At 42.6% G+C, this 20,354-nt stretch overlaps 1 protein-coding gene across 4 annotated transcripts in view; it reads right to left on the bottom strand.

The window, feature by feature from the left end:
* Window positions 1–20,354, bottom strand: part of gne (glucosamine (UDP-N-acetyl)-2-epimerase/N-acetylmannosamine kinase) — a 162,886-nt gene that overhangs the window by 90,397 nt on the left and 52,135 nt on the right. For all 4 annotated transcript variants that reach the window (XM_059989782.1, XM_059989783.1, XM_059989784.1 and 1 more), the window contains exon 2: window positions 14,809–14,985. In XM_059989782.1, coding sequence (XP_059845765.1) covers window positions 14,809–14,969 — 161 coding nt within the window. In that variant the 5' untranslated portion in view covers window positions 14,970–14,985. The remainder of the gene's footprint in view (window positions 1–14,808; window positions 14,986–20,354) is intronic.

Genomic DNA, 20,354 nt, shown 5'->3' on the forward strand with positions numbered 1-20,354 from the left:
CATATACACCCTAGATGTATACCTGTGAAAGGTGGGTTTCTTGCCGCAGAGCCCAGTGGCTGTGAGTGAGGGACTAACAAGCCACATTTCCAAAGGTGTCAAACGAAGTTTCAGTGGCTGAGATGGGAGAGTGGCAAAGAGAAAACTGCTGTTAAAAAAAACTTACATGAACTCTCGGCCAGAGTTTCCCAGAAGGTATGTAGGAGACTCTGAAGGTAGATGGAAGAAGGTTCTATGGTCTGATGAAATCAGATGAAACACTATTGCTTGGCGTAAGCCAAACAGCATACATCATCAGAAACACACCATTCCAACCATAAAGCATGCGTTCATGTTGTGGGGATGTTTCACTGCAGCAGGCTCTGGAAGGTTTGTGAAAGTCAGACACAAGACCATAAGACATAGGAGCAGAATTAGGCAATTCAGCCCATCGAGTCTGCTCTGTCATTCTGTCATGGCTGATGCTGGATTCCACTCAACCCCATACACCTGCCCTTTCACCATATCCTTTGATGCTCCGACCGATCAGAAACTAATGATTTTTGCTTTAAATATACTCATGGTCTTGGCCTCCACTGCAGTCTGTGGCACTGCAGTTCCAAAGATTCACCACTCTGTGGCTAAAAAAAATTCTTTCTTACCTCTGTTCTAAAGGAACGCCCCTCATTTTGAGGCTGTGCCCTCTAGTTCTGGACACCCATACCACATGAAACATCCTCTCCACATCCCTTCAACATTCAGTAGGTATCAATGAGATCCCCAAGCATTCATCTAAATTACAGTGAGTACAGGTCTAAAGCTGCCAAATGCCCCTCATATGTTAACCCCTTCATTCCTAGTATCATCCATGTGAACCTCCTCTGGACTCTCTCTATTGACAACACATCCTTTCTGAGATTTGGGACCCAAAATCCTAGCAGGCAGTTTTAATAGAGCTGTTAGGGAGGGTTTAAACTAATTTGGCAGGGGAAGGGGAAAACCAAAATAAGTCAAAGATAGTGTGTTGCAGAGATGATAGAAAGGACAGGCAGGAGATGAGGCATAATCACAGCCAGTGGGTTGAGTTACAGGGCAATAGAGATGCAGTGCAGTTAAAAGAGAAAGCAACAAATACTGGATTGAAAGTGTTATATTTGAATGCATACAGCATAAGAAATAAAATGGACTATCTTGAAATTCAGCAACAGATTGGCAAGTATGATGTTATGCCATCTCTGAAGCCTGGCTAAAGGATAGCTGTCATTGGGAGTTTAACATCCAAGGATATACAGTGTGTCAGAAAGATAGGTTAGGAGGCAGAGGGGTTAGTGTGGCCCTGTGTAAAAGAAATAATATTAAATCATTAGAAAGGGATGACATAAGATCAGAAGGTGTAGAGTCTCTATGGGTTGAAATGGCAAGGATAAAGGACCCTAATGGCAATTGTACACAGGCCTCTAAACAACAGTCGGGATGTGGATTACAAATTACAGCAGAAGACAGAAAAGGTGTGTCAGAAGGGCAATGTTATGATAATCGTTGGGGATTTTAATATGAAAGTGGATTGGGAAAACCAGGTCAGTACTGGACCTCAAGAGAGAGAATTTGTAGAATTCCTAAGGGATGGCTTTTTAGAACAGCTTGTTGTTGAACCCACTAGGGGATCAGCTGTGCTGAATTTGTTGTTGTGCAATGATCCAGAGGTGATAAGAGAGCTTAAGGATCAGGAACCCTTAGGGAACAGTGATCACAATGTGATTGAGTTCACTTTGAAATTTGAGAAGGAGAAATTAAAATCCAATGTGTCAGTATTTCAGTGGAATAAAGGAAATTACAATGGCATGAGATGGGAAATGGCCAAAGTTGACTGGAAAGGGACACTAGCAGAAAGGACAGCAGAGCAGCAATGGTTGGAGTTTCTGCAAAAAGTGAGGGCAGTACAAGACAAGTATATTCCAAATAAGAAGAAATTTTCAAATGAAAGAAGGACACTGCTGTGGCTGACAAGTGAAGTCAGAACTAAAGTAAAAGCAAAAGAGATGCATACCAGGAAGCCAAAGCTAGTGGGAAGATAGAGGATTAAGCAGCTTTTAAAAACTTGCAGAAGGAATCTAAGGTGGTCATTAAGGAAAAAATAAATTATGAAAGGAACCTGGCGACTAATATCAAAGTAGATACTAAAAGCTTTTTTAAGTATATAAAGGGTAAAAGAGAGTCGAGGGTAAATATAGGACCAATAGAAAATGGCATTGGAGATATTGTAATGAGAGACTCAGAGATGGCAGAGGAACTGAATGCAGATTTTGCATCAGTCTTCACAGTGGAAGACATCTGCAGCATACCAGACATTCAAGAGTGTCAGGCAAGTGAAGTTGGTGCAGTGAAAATTACGACTGAGAAGATGCTCAGGAAACCTAACGGTCTGAGGGTGGATAAATCTCCTGGACCTGATGGAATGCACCCTCAGGTTCTGAAGGAAGTAACTGGAGAGATTGCAGAAGCATTAACAATGATCTTTCAAGAATCGATAGATTCTGGCATTGTTCTGGATGACTGGAAAATTGCAAATGTTACTCTGCTACTTAAGAAGGATGGGAGTAGCAAAAAGGACCTGTCAGGTCTTGGGAAGTTGTTGGAATCAATTGCTAGGGATGAGACTACGGAATACCTGGAGGCACATGACAAGAAATACCAAAGCCAGCATGGTTTCCTGAAAGGAAAATCCTGCCCAACAAATCTACTGTAATTTCTTGAGGAAATTACAAGCAGGGTAGACAAAGGAGATGCAGTAGATGTGGCGTACTTGGATTTTCACAAGGCCTTTAACAAGATGCCACACAGAAAGCTACTTAGCAAGATAAGATCCCATGGAATTACAGGGAAGTTACTCACAAGGGTGGAGCATTGGCTGGTCGGCAAAAAACAGAGAGTAGGTATGAAGGGATCCTATTCTGGCTGGCTGCCGGTTACCAGAGGAGTTCCACAGGTGTCAGTGGGACCGTATGAGGAACGTCTGAAAGCTCTTGGACTTCTGGTCAAACCTGCCAACAATACTCCAAGTGCAGACTGACTAGTGTCTTATACAGCCTCAGCATTATTACTTTGCATTTATCTTCTATTCTCCTTAACATGAATGCCAACATTGCATTTGCCTTCTTTACCACAGACTCAGCAGGCACATTAACCTTCTTGGAGCTTTGCACAAGGACTTCCAAGTCCCTTTATACCTCTGATGTTTGAATTTTCTCCCCATTTAGATAATAGTCTGCACTTTTGTTCCTTTTACCAAAATGTATTATCATACATTTCCCAACACTGTATTCCATCAACACACACAAAATGCTGGAGGAATTCAGCAGGCCAGACAGCATCAATGGAAAAATGTACAATCTATGTTTCAGCCTTCAGCAGGATTGGGAAAAAAAAAATGAGGAGTAAATTTAAAAGATGGGGAGGGGAGAGAGAAACACAAGGTGATAGGTGAAACCAGAAGGGAGAGGGATGAAGTAAAGAGCTGGAAAGTTGATTGGTGAAAAAGATAGAGGGCTGGAGAGGGCCATGGGAGAAAGAAGAAGGGGGAGGAGCACCAGAGGGAGGTAATGGGCAAGCAAGGAGACAAGGTGAGAGAGGGAAAAATGGACAGGGAAAAGGGAGAGAGGGGTGGGGACACTTACAGGAAGCTTGAGAAATCAATGTTCATGCCGTCAGGTTGGAGGCTACCCAGATGGAATACATGGTGTTGTTCCTCCAACCTGAGTGTGTCCACATTGTGACAGTAGAGGAGGCCATCAATTAACATATCGGAATGGGAATGTGAAGTGGGATTAGAATAGGTGGCTACAGGAAGATCCCGCTTCTTTTTTTTATTTATTATTTTTTTATTTTTTAAAAATATGTGAGAAAAAAAATATATATATTAAAAAAAATAAAACACTAAACTAAACTAACATAGGCAATAATAACAGTTTACAAGTATAAGATAGTGTCAAAGAACTCCGGAACTCCATACCTGAACATGAATAAGCAGAAAGGTCTGGAGAAGGCCAAATTAATTCATATGAAAATGTCGAATAAACGGTCTCCAAGTTTCTTCAAATTTAATTGATGAGTCAAAAATAGTGCTTCTAATTTTTTCCAAACTCAGACAAGAAATAGTTTGAGAAAGCCATTGAAATGTAGTAGGAGGATTTACTTCTTTCCAATTTTGTAGTATAGACCTTCTGGCCATTAATGTTACAAAAGCAATCATTCGTCTGATTGAGGGGGAAAACTGATTGCCATCTTCATTTGGTATGCCAAAAATTGCAGTAATAAAATGAGGTTGTAAATCTATATTCCAAATTGAGGAAATAGTAGTAAATATATCCTTCCAATAATTATGTAAAGTGGATCCCGCTTCTTATGGCGGATAGAGTGTAGAGCTCCCCAAAACAGTCTCTGAATCTAAGTCGGGTCTCATTGATGTACAGGAGGCCACATCAGGACCACCAGATATGGTAGATGACCCCAACAGACTCACAGGTGAAGTGTCACCTCACCTTGAAGGACTGCCTGGGGCCCTGAATGGTGGTGAGGGAGGAGGTGTAGGGGCAGGTGTCACACTTGTTCCGCTTTCAAGGATAAGTGCCAGGAGGGAGATTAGTGGGGATTAGTGAGAAGTCATGTAGGGAGCGACCCCTGCAGAAAGCAGAAAGGAGAAAGCAAGAAAGGAGATTAAGAAGGGGCTGAGAAGAACAAGAAGGAGGCACGAGAAGGCCTTGGCTAGGAGGGTAAAGGAAAACCCCAAGGCATTCTTCAATTATGTGAAGAACAAAAGGATGACAGGAGTGAAGGTAGGACCGATTAGAGATAAAAGTGGGAAGATGTGCCTGGAGGCTGTGGAAGTCAGCGAGGTCCTCAATGAATACCTCTCTTCGGTATTCACCAATGAGAGGGAACTTGATGATGGTGAGGACAATATGAGTGAGGTTGATGTTCTAGAGCATGTTGATATTAAGGGAGAGGAAGTGTTGGAGTCGTTAAAATACATTAGGACGGATAAGTCCCCAGGCCCTGACGGAATATTCCCCAGGCTGTTCCACGAGGCGAGGGAAGAGATTGTTGAGCCTTTGGCTAGGATCTTTATGTCCTCGTTGTCCACAGGAATGGTACCGGAGGATTGGAGGGAGGCGAACATTGTCCCCTTGTTCAAAAAAAGTAGTAGGGATAGTCCGGGTAATTATAGACCAGTGAGCCTTACATCTGTGGTGGGAAAGCTGTTGGAAAAGATTCTTAGAGATAGGATCTATGGGCATTTAGAGAATCATGGACTGATCAGGGACAGTCAGCATGGCTTTGTGAAGCACAGATCGTGTCTAACAAGCTTGATGAGTTCTTTGAGCAGCTGAACAGGCATATAGATGAGGGTAGTGCAGTGGATGTGATCTACATGGATTTTAGTAAGGCATTTGACAAGGTTCCACATGGTAGGCTTATTCAGAAAGTTAAAGGCAAGGGATCCAGGGAAGTTTGGCCAGGTGGATTCAGAATTGGCTTGCCTGCAGAAGGCAGAGGGTTGTGGTGGAGGGAGTACATTCAGATTGGAGGGTTGTGACTAGTGGTGTCCCACAAGGATCTGTTCTGGGACCTCTACTTTTTGTGATTTTTATTAACGACCTGAATGTGGGGGTAGAAGGGTGGGTTGGCAAGTTTGCAGATGACACAAAGGTTGGTGGTGTTGTAAGTAGTGTAGAGAATTGTCAAAGATTGCAGAGAGACATAGATAGGATGCAGAAGTGGGCTGAGAAGTGTCAGTTGGAGTTCAACCCGGAGAGGTGTGAGGTGGTACACTTTGGAAGGACAAACTCCAACGCAGAGTACAAAGTAAATGGCAGGATACTTGGGAGTGTGGAGGAGCAGAGGGATCTGGGGGTACATGTCAAAAGATCCCTGAAAGTTGCCTCACAGGTAGATAGGGTAGTTAAGAAAGCTTATGAGGTGTTAGCTTTCATAAGTCAAGGGATAGAGTTTAAGAGACGCAATGTAATGATGCAGCTCTATAAAACTCTGGTTAGGCTACACTTGGAGTACTGTGTCCAGTTCTGGTCGCCTCACTATAGGAAGGATGTGGAAGCATTGGAAAGGGTACAGAGGAGATTTACCAGGATGCTGTCTGGTTTAGAGAGTATGGATTATGATCAGAGATTAAGGGAGCTAGGGCTTTACTCTTTGGAGAGGAGGAGGATGAGTGGAGACATGATAGAGGTGTACAAGATATTAAGAGGAATAGACAGAGTGGACAGCCACCGCCTCTTCCCCAGGGCACCACTGCTCAGTACAAGAGGACATGGCTTTAAGGTAAGGGGAGGGAAGTTCAAGGGGGATATTAGAGGAAGGTTTTTCACTCAGAGAGTGGTTGGTGTGTGGAATGCACTGCCTGAGTCAGTGGTGGAGGCAGATACACTAGTGAAGTTTAAAAGACTACTAGACTGGTATATGGAGGAATTTAAGGTGGGGGTTATATGGGAGGCAGGGTTTGAGGGTCGGCACAACATTGTGGGCCGAAGGGCTTGTAATGTGCTGTACTATTCTATCTTCTATGAAAGTGGGGGAATGGAAAGATGTGCTTGCTGGTGGGATTCAGTTGGAGATGACAGAAAATCCGGAGAACTTTGTGCTGGACACAGAAGTTAATGGGGTGGTAAGTGAGGACAAGAGGAACCCTATCCCTGGTAGGGTGGCAGGATAGGATAAGAGCAGACATGCCTGAAATGGAAGAGATGTGGTTGAGAGCAACATTGATGGTTGAGGAAGGGAAGCCTTTTCTTTGAAAAAGGAGGACATCTCCTTCGTTCTAGAATGGGAAGAGGTATAATCCAGGTAGCTGTGAGAGTCCACAAAATGCTGGAGGAACCAACAGTTCAGGCAGCATCAATGGAAAAAAGTACAGTCGACATTTCGAGCCAAGACCCTTCAGCTGGACTGGAGAAAAAAAAAAGCTGAGGAGTAGATTTAGAAATATAGACAGACCGAAAACTTGTAGCACAATACAGGCCCTTCGGCCTACAAAGCTGTGCCGAACATGTCCTTACTTTAGAAATTACGCAGGGTTACCCATAGCCCTCTATTTTTCTGAGCTCCATGTACCTGTCAAGCAGTCTCTTAAAAGACCCTATCATATCCGCCTCCGCCACCATCATTGGCAGCCCATTCCACGCACTCACCACTCTCTGCATATAAAACTTACCCCTGACATCTCCTCTGTACCTACTTCCAAGCACCTTAAAACTGTGCCCTCTCGTGCTAGCCATTTCAGCCCTGGGAAAAAGCCTCTGTCTATCCACACAATCAACACCTCTATCAGGTCACCTCTCATCCTCCGTCACTCTAAGGAGAAAAGGCCAAGTTCACTCAATCTATTTTCATAAGGCAGGCTCCCCGATCCAGGCAACATGCTTGTAAATCTCCTCTGTACCCCTTCTATGATTTCCACATCCTTCCAAAAGTGAGGTGACCAGAACTGAGCACAGTACTCCAAGTGGGGTCTGACCATGGCCCTATATAGCTGCAACATTACCTCTTGGCTCCTAAACTCAATCCCACGATTGATGAAGGCCAATGCACCATATGCTTTCTTAACCACAGAGTCAACCTGCGCAGCAGCTTTGAGTGTCCTATGTACTCGGACCTATGCAGATCTCCACGCAAGTATCCCCTGAACATTTGTCACATCTCTTCCATACATTTCCCTGAGAACATCTGTTTCCAATTTCTGCTTCCAAGTTCTTGCCTGATAGTCTCATATTTCCCATTACTCCAATTAAACGCTAACTTGTCTGTTCCTATCTCCCTCCAATGCTATGGTAAAGGAGATAGAATTATGATCACTATCTCCAAAATGCTCTCCTACTGAGAGATCTGACACCTGACCAGGTTCATTTCCCAATACCAGATCAAGTACAGCCTCTCCTCCTGTAGGCTTAAACATGAAAGAGGGACAAGGGGATGGGAAAAGGTGAAGGGGAGAGTGGAGGCATTACTGGAAGTTTGAGAAATCGATGTTCATGCCATCAGGTTGGAGGCTACCCAAACAGAATTTCCAGCATCTGCCGATTTTCTCTTGTTTGTGTCTCTCATGTTATCTCCTCGCCCACCCATCACCTCCCTCTGGTAATCCTCCACCCCCCCTTTCTTCCATGGCCTTCTGTCTCTTTCACCAATCAACTTCCAAGGTCTTGCGTCATCCCTCCCCCTCCAAGTTTCCCCTGTTGCCTGGTGTTTCTCTCTCCCCTCCCCCACCTTTCAAACCTACTCCTCAGCTTTTTCTCTCCAGTCCTGCTGAAGGGTTTCAGCTCAAAACATCAACTGTACTTCTTTCCATAGACGCTGACTGGCCTGCTGAGGTCCTCCAGAATACTGTATGTGTACTCGGATTTCCAGCATATGCAGATTTTCTCATTTGAGCTGTGAGAGTCCGTTGGTTTATAATAGTCATCAGTAGATAAGGTGACTCCAGAGACACCAAGAAAGGAGAGGGAGGTGCCAGAAATGGACCAGGTAAATTTGAGGGCATGGTGGAAGTTGGAGGCAAAGTTGTAGAAGTCGACGAGCTCAGCATAGGTGCAGGAAACAGCACCAATGCAGTTATCGATATAGCGTAGGAAAGGTGCAGGACAGACACCAGTGTAGGCTTGGAACTTAGACTGTTCCACATAGCCAACAAACAGGTAGGCATAGCTGGGACCCATGCAAGTACCCATGGCTACACATTTTGTTTGAAGGAAGTGGGAGAAGCCAAAGGAGAAATAATTAAAAGTGAGGACAAGTTCCACTAGATGGAGGAGTGTGGTGGTGGCAGAGAACTGGCTGGTCTGGTGTCCAGAGAGTAATAGAGTGCTTTGAGGCCTTCCTGGTGGGGATGGAAGTGTATACGGACTGGACGTCTATAGTGAAAATAAGATGATGGAGCCAGTGAACTTGCAATCATTGAAAAGATCCTGAGCACGTGAAGTATCACGGAGTTAGGTAGGAAGGGACTGAATCTGGGGGGGTTAAAACAGAGTCGAGGTATGCAGATATGAGTTCAGTGGAGCTGCTGAAATAAAGGGTCTACCTGGACATGCGGGTTTGTGCAAAGTATTCCGCCTGCCATTCTTTTGCCCAATCTTCCAATTTGTCAAAGACCTGCTACAATTGTACTGCTTCCTCAGCACTACCTACACCTCCATCTGTCTTTGTATTAACTGCAGACTTTGCCACAAAGCCATCAATTCCATTGTCCAAATCATTGACAAACAATGGGAAAAGTAGCGGTCCCAATACTGACCACCCTGAGGAACACCACTAGTCACTGGCAGAAAAGGCCCCCTTTATTCCCACTCGCTGCCTCCTGCCCATCAGCCATTCCTCTACCCATGCCAGTATCTTTCCTGTAACACCATAGGATTTTATCTTGCTAAGCAGCCTCAGGTGCAGCATCTCATCAAATAATTTTTGAAAATCCAAGTAAATGTCATCCACTGCCTCACCTTTGTCCACCCTGCTTATTACTTCCTTGAAGAATTCTAACAGATACATCAGGCAAGATTTCCCTTCACAGAAACCACGTTGACTTTGACTTATTTTATCATTAGTCTCCTTAACATCCTTTGTTAGCCACTTGTCTAGCCCTGCCCATTGAGAACAACTTCGTCCATGGAACACATCTATCCCGCACCTTGTGAACTATTCCTAGAAACTTCAGCCATCTCTGCTCTGTCATCATCTCTGACAGTATCCCCCCCACCCTCCAATTCACCTGGGCAAGTTCCCCTCTCATACTGTAATTCCCTTTATTCCATTGTGATAAGTGACTTGTGTTACTCACTCTCAAACTGCAGTATGAATGCAATCATTAAGCACCCTAATCAGATCTGAGTTATTACACATCACCCAATCTACATGATGCACTATCAATTACTCCAAAAGACTGGAAGTAGAGTAAATACCGAAAGGCTTTTATTAACAGTAAAATGGATCCACATCCATGCTGTATATCTGTCCTGGACTGTGGGAGAAGCAGTGACACAATCGCCTTTATTCAAGGGTCTGTGGGAGGAACCACAGGAGCAGTCAGCAGAGGGGCGTGTCCAGGCATGTCCAGACAGATAACCCAGTTGCTACCTATATACATGGTTTGCCACACTACGATAGCCTTTCCCTGAGCCAGTCAAACACAAACTACTCTTAAAATAAAATCTCGTAGGCTTTCAACAAATTCACTCTTGCAATGCGACACCAACCTGATTTTCCCAATCTCCTTGCATATTGAAGTCCCCCATTGCATTTGTGACATTACCTTTATTACATGCCTTTGCCAGTTCCCTTCGTAATCTACATCTTGACTACTTGGAGGCCTATGTACAATTCCCATGTTTTTTTCACCCTTGCAATTTTTTACTCCACCCATAAAGATTCTGACCCTATCTCATCTCTTTCTAAAGGTGTAATTCCATCTCTCACCATCAGAGCCACACCGCCGCCTATGCCTTCCTGCCTGACCTGTCAATACAAAGTATATTCTTTGATGTTAAGCTCCCAGCTATGACCTTCTTTCAGCCATAAATTAGTGATACCCACAACATCATACCAACCAATTTCTAATTGCGCCACAAGTTCATCCACATTATTCCGAACGCTACTTGCATTTAAACACAGCACCTTCAGTCCTAGAGTCTTCGCCCTTTTGAATTTTGCCTCTGTGGTACATTTTAACTCTTTGCACTCTCTGCATTTGTATCCAAATATTGGCTTGTCCTTCTTACATTCACGTTACACCCATCATCTACTTGTAAACCTGCTGGCTCATCCTCACCTCTGTCATACTGGTTCCCATCGCCCTGCCATATTACAACGTTTATAGTCTAAACCACCCCCAACAGCTCTAGTAAACCTGCCCACAAGGATATTGGTCCCCCTCGGATTCAAGTGCAACCTGTTCCCTTTCTACAGGCCCCATCTGCCCCAGACCAGGTCCCAATGATCCAGAAATCTGTATCCCTGCCCCCTGCTCCAATTCTTCAGCCACCTCATTCTATTCCTATCCTTGCTGTCACAGTGCACAGACAGCAATCCCAAGATTACTACCTTTGAGGTCTTGCTTCTCAACTTCCTTCCTAATTCCATGTATTAAGTTTTCAGGACAGGCATGTATGCCTGTTTTCAGGCATTGATCATGTGGATAGTCGGTGGCTTTTTCCCATGGCTGATATGGCTATCATGAGAGGGCAAAGTTTTAAGGTGCTCGGCAGTAGGTACACAGAGGATAATAGACAATAGACAATAGGTGCAGAAGTAGACCATTCGGCCCCTCGAGTCTGCACCGCCATTCTGAGATCATGGCTGATCATTCACTATCATTCACTATGTCAGGGTAAGTTTTTTTTTAAAACACGCAGAGAGTGGTGAGTGCGTGGAATGGGCTGCCGGCAGCGGTGGTGGAGGCGGATACAACAGGGTCTTTTAAGAAACTGCTTGACAGGTACATGGAGCTCAGAAAAACAGAGGGCTATGGGTAACTCTAGGTAATTTCTAAAGTAAGAAAATGTTTGGGACAGCATTGTAGGCCGAAGGAACTGTATTGTGCTGTAGTTTTTCTATATTTCTATGACTGCCTCCCTTTTTCTTCCAATGTCATTGGTACCAATATGTACCACGACTTCTGGCTGCTCACCCTCCCTGCTCAGGGTATTGCAGACCCTGGCACCTAGGAGGCAAAATGACATCCATGTTTCTTTTTCACATCCACAGAATCGCCTACCCGCCTCCCTGACTATAGAGTCCCCTATCACTGCTGCCATGTTCTTCAGTTCACTACCCTTCTCAGTCACAGCTCCAGACTCCATGCTAGAGCCTTACTGGTAGGTCACCCCTTCCCCCTAATACTGACTAGAAGGGGGCGAATACTTATGCAATCAATTATTTTGTGTTTTATATTTCTAATTAATTTAGATCAATTTGTAGTGATCTGTTTTCACTTTGACACAAAAGAGTCTTTTTCTGTTGATCATGTCAAAAAAGCCAAAAAAAATCCACTGTGATTAACTTCCAAGGAAAGGGTGAATACTTTTTACAGGCATTGTAGAATCAGAATCAGCTTTATTATCATCAGCAGGTGATGTGAAATTTGTTAACTTGGCAGCAGTTCAATGCAATACATAATCTAGCAGAGAAAAATATAATAGTAATAATAATAAATTAAATTAAAAAGTGATAAACAAGTAAATCAATTACAGTATACTATATTGAATACATTAAAAAAAACCTGCAAAAACAGAAATACCGTATATTACAAAAAAGTGAGGTAGTGTCCAAAGATTCAACGTCCATTTAGGAATCAGATGGCAGATGGGAAGAAGCTGTTCCTGAATCACTGAGTGTGTGCCTTCAGGCTTCTGTACCTCCTACCCTCAGTGAGAAAAGGGCATGCTCTGGGTGCTGGAAGTCCTTGATAACGGGCACTGCCTTTCTGAGATGCCTCTTCTTGAATATGTCCTGGGTAGTTTGTGGGCTAGTACCCAAGATGGAGCTGACTAGATTTACAACCCTCTGCAGCTTCTTTCGGTCCTGTGCAGTAGCCCCATGTTACTGAAGTAGCATCTCGCTCTGCAGTTGGATCCTTGCCCTTGAAGTTGAGGACCCAATTGTAGAGAGAGGTACAGAGGCCCATGTTCTGCAACCTCTCAATCAGGATTGTGGGAATGATGATATTAAATGCTGAGCTATAGTCGATGAACAGCATCCTGACACAGGTGTTTGTGGGGTCCAGGTAGTCTAAAGCCACGTGAAGAGCCATTGAGATTGCGTCTACCATTGACCTATTGTGATGATAGACAAACTGCATTGGGTCCAGGTCCTTGCTGAGGCAGTTCAGTCTAGTCATGACCAACCTCTCAAAGCATTTCATCACTGTCGATGTGAGTGCTACCGGGTGATAATCAATAAGGAAGCCCACATTATTCTTCTCAGGCACTGGTATAATTGTTGCCTTTTTGAAGCAAGTGGGAACTTATGCCCGTAGAAGTGAGAGTTGAAAATGTCCTTGAATACTCGCGCTAGTTGGTTGGCACAGGTTTTCAGAGACTTAACGGATACTCCATCAGGACCTTCTGCCTTGCGGGGATTCACTCTCTTTAAAGACAGTCTTTAACTTCGGCCTCTGAGATGGAGATCACAGGGTCACCGGGTGCAGCAGGGATCGTCACAGCTGTAGTTGTGTTCTCTCTTTCAAAGCGTGGATAGAAGGCATTGAGTTCATCTGGTAGTGAAGCATCGCTGCCATTCTTGCTATTGGGTTTCGCTTTGTTGGAAGCATGTCTTGCAGACCCTGCCAAGTTGCTATGCATCCAATGTCACCTCCAACCTCATTTGATTTTTTTCTCTTTGCCCTTGAAGTAGCCTTCCGCAAATCATACCTGGTTTTCTCGTGCAGGTCTGGGTCGCCAGACATGAATGCCACAGATCTAGCCTTCAGCAGACGATGTACCACCTGGTTCACCCACAGATTTTCATTTGGGAATGTACAGTAAGTCTTTGTGGGGACACACTCATCCACACAGGTTTTAATGAAGTCGGTAACAACTGCAGCATACTCATCCAGATTCAAACATGAATCCCTGAACACAGTCCAGTCCACAGATTCAAAGCAGTCCTGTAGGTGCTCCTGTGCTTCTCTTGTCCATACCTTCTTGGTCCTCACTACTGTGCTGCTACAGTCTTCAGTCTCTGCCTATACTCAGGGAGTAGAAGTACAGCCAGATGGTCAGACTTCCCAAGTGAGGGCGTGGAATAGCACGGTAGGCATTCTTGATGGTGGTGTAACAATGGTCCAGTGTGTTGTTTCCACTGGTATTGTAAGTGATCTGTTAATGGTAATTGCGTAGTGACTTTTTTTCAGACTGGCCTAGTTAAAATCTCCCAAAATGATGGTGAAGGTGTTAGGCTGCGCTGTTTCGTGCATGTTGATCCCATTGCTCAGATCATCTAAAGCCAGCTTGACATAGGCCTGAGGCAGAATATAAACTGTTACCAAAATGACCCCAGAGAACCCCCGTGGTAGATAAAAAGAATAGCACTTTACTGCTAGATATTCCAGGTCTGGTGAGCAGAATTGGGACAGCATTGATATTTTTGTGCACCAAGAAGAGTTGATCATGAGACATACTCCTTCACCTCTGCTTTTGAGAGACTCTGTAGATCTATCCTGACGGTGTATAGTAAACCCGTCGATCTGAATCACTGCATCCAGTACGAAGGGGTTAACCAGAATTCTGTTAAACAAATGACACACGCGGTCCTAATGTCCCTCTGATTCAGCACCCTGGCTCTGAGATCATCAATTTTATTCACCAGAGACTGCAGGTTTGCCAGCAAGACAGTTGGTATAGGGAGTTCGAAACCCAGTTTCCTTAAACACACTTGTAAACCCAGCTCTACACCCACGCTTCCTCCGAGGTATCCTACGTGGGTGCTTCCGACCATAATCTGCATTGTTTCCATCAGTTTTGAGCAATGATAGTTCATTTAAATGCATTAATATATTTTTGTTGACTATATTGACCTTGGAAGCAGTTGTGCTTTTTAGCTGTATCAGGCTGAAACAGGAATATTTAATCGTATCCATTCAGTGTATTGCCGCTACTCGAGTCGCACCTAGGCACCCCAGAAATTGCAAACACAAAAGTCAGACTGTATATACACAAGTCAGATGTTTGCTCCAAACATTTATGTCAATAGTTGCAGGGAGAATGTTAGGAAAGCAGAATGCCTACAAGCTGCCTAAATTTGACACAAAATATATGCTTTTCTACTTACCCATAATCGTCAATTAAATGAGATCCTAATACAACAACCTTTAGGTCGAAGTCATCAGATTGTTCCTTGATACCGAACATGATTGGGGCCAGTTTGGAATAATCTGCCCGATTGCATGTAGCAACACAGATCCGCAGCTTCTTGTTTCTGTCTTTCTCCATGATGCTGAAGGAATTCCTGAAAATATACAGACAGGAATATAAATCTGGCCAAAGTGAAAATGGTTAATAGCATATGATCACAGCATGGTTAAAGGATAGCCACTTTCAAAGCAACTACACAAACAAGAATACAGAACAGACGGTTTATGATAATGTTTTGAAGCAATTCCTTATGGGTATCTTAGCTATTACTGTTCAGAAAACAGACAAAGGCATAACTGCATTCCTCAAAAATATAATTCAGAACACAGAACTAAAGTTCCCTCTCATTTGTAATGACCAGAGTGCTCAAAAATCTTGGGCTCTGCACTTTTTTGCCCAGTACAACATGTGCACTGAATTTTTAAGTGGAAAATTAAATCTGAAGCTATTCTAAGGATAATAAACTATCAAGTCCAGTTTGTTGTTCCTTGTTTAAAGAAATAAAATAATACACATCAATAAGTCCTACTTCTCAAATAATATGCAACAGCATGTAATAATATCAATCTTTTCAAATGTTAAAGTTGTTTGAAATAGTCAAACAAAACATAAAATTTGCACATCATCCATATGTGAGTTGCTTGCAAAATGATGCTTTAAGAAGTTTCTAAATATCACGCTTCTTCCCATTTGCAAATTCTCCAGCAATTTCTGCATTGCGACAATACACATAGGTAACACCAGTTTCTGTATTTCTCATAGCTGCATGTTCCTGATCTCATAAGCTTTCGGTGTAACAGTTTCTACCATTTCATGCAGCCATTCCACTTTAAATGAACTAGCAGTTCTTTTGCACTCTGTGCCTTTAGTTTCTTTGGAAATAGATATTGTAAATCAATAATTGCTTCAATTGCAAACAGTATAAATAAGCCAGTTCTATAATCTACAGACAAATCATTACCAACTAGAGAAGGGGTAGTGTTGGATCTCCTGTGAGGGAATGAGACAGGTCAGGTGACGGAGGTATGTGTTGGGGAGCACTTCGGGTCCAGTGATCACAATGCTATTAGTTTCAATATAATTATGGAGAAGGATAGGTCTGGACCTAGGGTTGAGATTTTTAATTGGAGAAAGGCTAACTTTGAGGAGATGCAAAAGGATTTAGAAGGAGTGGATTGGGACAATTTGTTTTATGGCAAGGATGTAATAGAGAAATGGAGGTCATTTAAAGGTGAAATTTTGAATCTTTATGTTCCTGTTAGGTTGAAATTAAAGGTTAAAAGATTTGAGAGAGCCATGGTTTTCAAGGGATAGTGGAAACTTGGTTAGAAAAAAGAGAGAGATCTACAATAAATATAGGCAACATGGAGTAAATGAGGTGCTCGAGGAATATAAAGAATGTAAAAAGAATCTTAAGAAAGAAATTAGAAAAGCTAAAAGAAGATATGAGGCTGCTTTGGCAGGTAAGGTGAAAATAAATCCAAAGGGTTTCTATAGTTATATTAATAGCAAAAGGATAGTGAGGGATAAAATTGGTCCCTTAGAGAATCAAAGTGGACAGCTATGTGTGGAGCCGAAAGAGATGGGGGAGATTTTGAACAATTTCTTTTCTTCAGTATTCACTAAGGAGAAGGATATTGAATCGTGTAAGGCAAGGGAAACAAGTAGGGAAGTTATGGAAAATATGACAGTTAAAGAGGAGGCAGTGCTGGTGCTTTTAAGGAATATAAAAGTGGATAAATCTCTGGGTCCTAACAGGATGTTCCCTAGGACATTGAGGGAAATTAGTGTAGAAATAGCAGGGGCTCTGACAGAAATATTTCAAATGGCATCAGAAACAGGGATGGTACCGGAGGATTGGCAGATTGCTCATGTGGTTCCATTGTTTAAAAGGGTTCTAAAAGTAAACCTAGCAATTATAGGTCTGTAAGTTTGACGTCAGTGGTGGGTAAATTAATGGAAAGTATTCTTAGAGATGGTATATATAATTATCTGGTTAGACAGGGTCAGATTAGGAACAGTCAACATGGATTTGTGTGTGGAAGGTCATGTTTGACAAATATTAATGAATTTTTTGAAGAGGTTACTAGGAAAGTTGACGAGGGTAAAGCAGTGGATGTTGTCTATATGGACTTCAGTAAGGCTTTTGACAAGGTTCCACATGAAGGTTAGTTAAGAAGGTTCAATCTTTAGGTGTTAATATTGAAGTAGAAAAATGGATTCAACAGTGGCTGGATGGGAGATGCCAGAGAGTAGCGGTGCATAAGTATTTGTCAGGTTGGAGGGCAGTGTCTAGTGGTGTGCCTCAAGGATCTGTACTGGGTCCAATGTTATTTGTCATATACATTAATGATCTGGATGATCATTAGGAAGTATGCAGATGATACTAAGATAGGTGGCGTTGTAGATAATGAAATAGGTTTTCAATGCTTGCAGAGAGATTTAGGCCAGTTAAAAGAGTGGGCTGAAAGATGGCAGATGGAATTTAATGCTGATAAGTGTGAGGTGCTACATTTTGATAGGACTAATCAAAATAGAACATACATGGTAAATGGTAGGGCATTGAGGAATGCTGTAGAACAGTGATCTAGGAATAATGATGCATAATTCCCTGAAGGTGGAATCTCATGTGGATAGGGTGGTGAAGAAAGCTTTTGGTATGCTGGTCTTTATAAATCAGAGTATTGAGTATAGGAGTCGGGATGTAATGTTAAAATTGTACAAAGCATTGGTCAGGCCAAATTTGGAGTATTGTGTACAGTTCTGGACACCAAATTACAGGAAAGATGTCAACAAAATAGAGAGAGTACAGAGGAGATTTGCTAGAATGTTACCTGGGTTTCAGTATCTAAGTTACAGAGAAAGGTTGAACAAGTTAGGTCTTTATTCTTTGGAGCATAGAAGGTTGAGGGGGGACTTGAGAGAGGTATTTAAAATTATGAGGGGGATAGATAGAGTTAATGTTGAAAGGCTTTTTCCATTGAGAGTAGGGGAGATTCAAACAAGAGGACATGAGTTGAGAGGCAGGAGGCAAAAGTTTAGGGGTAACACAAGGAGAAACGTCTTTATTCAGAGAGTGATAGCTGTGTGGAACGAGCTTCCAGTAGAAGTGGTAGAGGCAGGTTCGATACCGTCATTTAAATTAAAATTGGATAGGTATATGGACAGGAAAGGAATGGAGGGTTATGGGCTGAGTGCAGGTCGGTGGGACTAGGTGAGAGTAAGTGCTCGGCACGGACTTGAAGGGCCAAGATGGCCTGTTTCTGTGCTGTAATTGTATGGTTATATGGTTAACTCCACATTATCAACACTGACCACTTCAGAAACTGGAAAAGGAAATGTGATTGCGTACAATCATGAAATATACTTAACGTGTCAACAAGGTAGAGGCAGGCAACCTTTTGTGCATAGTTTAAATTCCTATTTGTGCTAGTAACAAAGATGTGCGCACATGCACATACCTTAAAGCAGTGGTCCCCAACCACCGGGCCGTGGACCGGGCAGTGCAGCAGACTCATATCGCTTCATATTGCAAAATCATATTGTTTCCTCGCAGCCCGGTAGCACATGCTTTGCAGCCCAGTGGCTGGGGACCACTGCCTTAAAGGGAACATTGCACAGAGCAATACGGGCCCTTTAGCCCACCATGTTCTAGTAAAGATGTCGCCAAGCTGCAATGTCCGTCAACGTCATGTCTCAGGCTTAGACCATAAGATACAGGTGCAGAATTAGTCCATTCAACTCAAGTCTGCTCTGCTATTCCATCATGGCTGATTTATTAGACCTCTCAAACCCATTCTCCTGCCTTCAATTCATGACATGATTATGAGTCCGTGGTGCAGAAAGGGAAGAGGGAGAAGAAAGAGAAGAAGGGAGAAGTAGTGATATAGGACTCAATAGTCAGAGGAACAGACAGGAGATTCTGTGGATGTAAACGAGATACCCAGATGATATGTTGTCTCCCAGGTGCCAGGGTCAGGGACGTCTCAGATCACATCCACAGCATTTTGGATAGGGAGGGAAAGCCAGATGTCTTGGCACATACTGCTATCAATGTCACAGAAAGGAAAAGCAAAGAGGTCGTTAAGAGAGAATTTAGAGAGCTAAGCAGAAAGCTGAGAAGCACGCCATCTGGAGTAGTAAGTAAATTGAACTGACTTTATTTCTTACATCCTTCACAGACTTGAGGAGTAAAAATCTTTACGTAATGTCTCCATCTGAATGTGCAATGTGCAAATTGTAATGTGTAGTAAATAGCATGTACAGTAAGATATACAACAGGACAGTCAATAGCTTAAAAATACAATTGTGTCAGTGTGAATTTATCACACTGATGAAAGAAGCTGATGAAAGGTCTGATGAAAGAAGCTGTCCCGGAGCCTGTTGATCCTGACTTTTATGCTGTGGTACCATTTCCCGGATGATAGCAGCTGGAACAGTTTGTGGTTGGAGTAACTTTTTAAAAAAATATATTTTATTTATAATTTTCTACAAACTACAACGAAGAAAAGAAAATCAATAATATATAGAAGGATCATTGCCATATAAACAAAAATAACAGTAATACATGTCTTAACAAATGAGCAAGTCACCCACAGTAAAAAAAAGGGAAAAAAAGAGAAAAAGAAAAGCATCCAATCCATCACCTATACAACTACAAGCCAACCATTATATGAGATACACTTTTATTCCCCCAGAACTACATTTTGTAATTAAAAAAAGGGGGGGGGGAGGAGTAGCCTGCTACCTGAAAAGAAAAAAACAAAAGTAAAAAAAAAGCTGGAAATGTAGGGTCTGATTATCAAGGGAAAAAAGAACAAACACCTGTCAATCTAGGTGAGAGTTATGAAAATAATCGAAAAAAGATCCCCATACCCTATGGAGCTTTATGTCTGAATTAGAAAATGAGTAGTGAATCTTTTCAAGATCTAAACAAGACATAATATCCCTAAGCCATTGAGCATGGGTAGGGGGAACTACATCTCTCCATTTAAGAAGTACTGCTCGTCTGGCTAGAAGAGAGGCAAAAGACAATGTTTGTTGTTTAGCCAGGGTCAAATGCTTGTCAGGGTCTCAAAGAATATCAAAAAGAGCGATCAAAGGGTCAGGTTCCAAATGACAATTTAATATAGAAGATAAAGTTAAAAAAACATCTTTCCAAAATTTTTCCAGAGTAGGACAGGCCCAATACAAATGGAAAAGGGAGGCCTCACCTCCTTTGCATTTGTCGCACCAGGGACTAATATCAGGATAGAACTTCACCAATTTGGTTTTGGACATATGAGCCCTGTGGACGACTTTAAACTGCAGGAGACAATGACGAGCACATAAAGAGATTGAATTGACAGATTTAAGAATTGAATCCTAAACCTTGTCGGACAAAGAAAAACCCAAGTCATGCTCCCAAACAGTTTTAATTTTATCACAAGGGGCTTGTCTGAGAATCATAAATTTAACACGAAT

The sequence above is a fragment of the Hypanus sabinus genome, chromosome 14 (assembly GCF_030144855.1).
Source record: "Hypanus sabinus isolate sHypSab1 chromosome 14, sHypSab1.hap1, whole genome shotgun sequence".
NCBI lineage: Eukaryota > Metazoa > Chordata > Chondrichthyes > Myliobatiformes > Dasyatidae > Hypanus > Hypanus sabinus.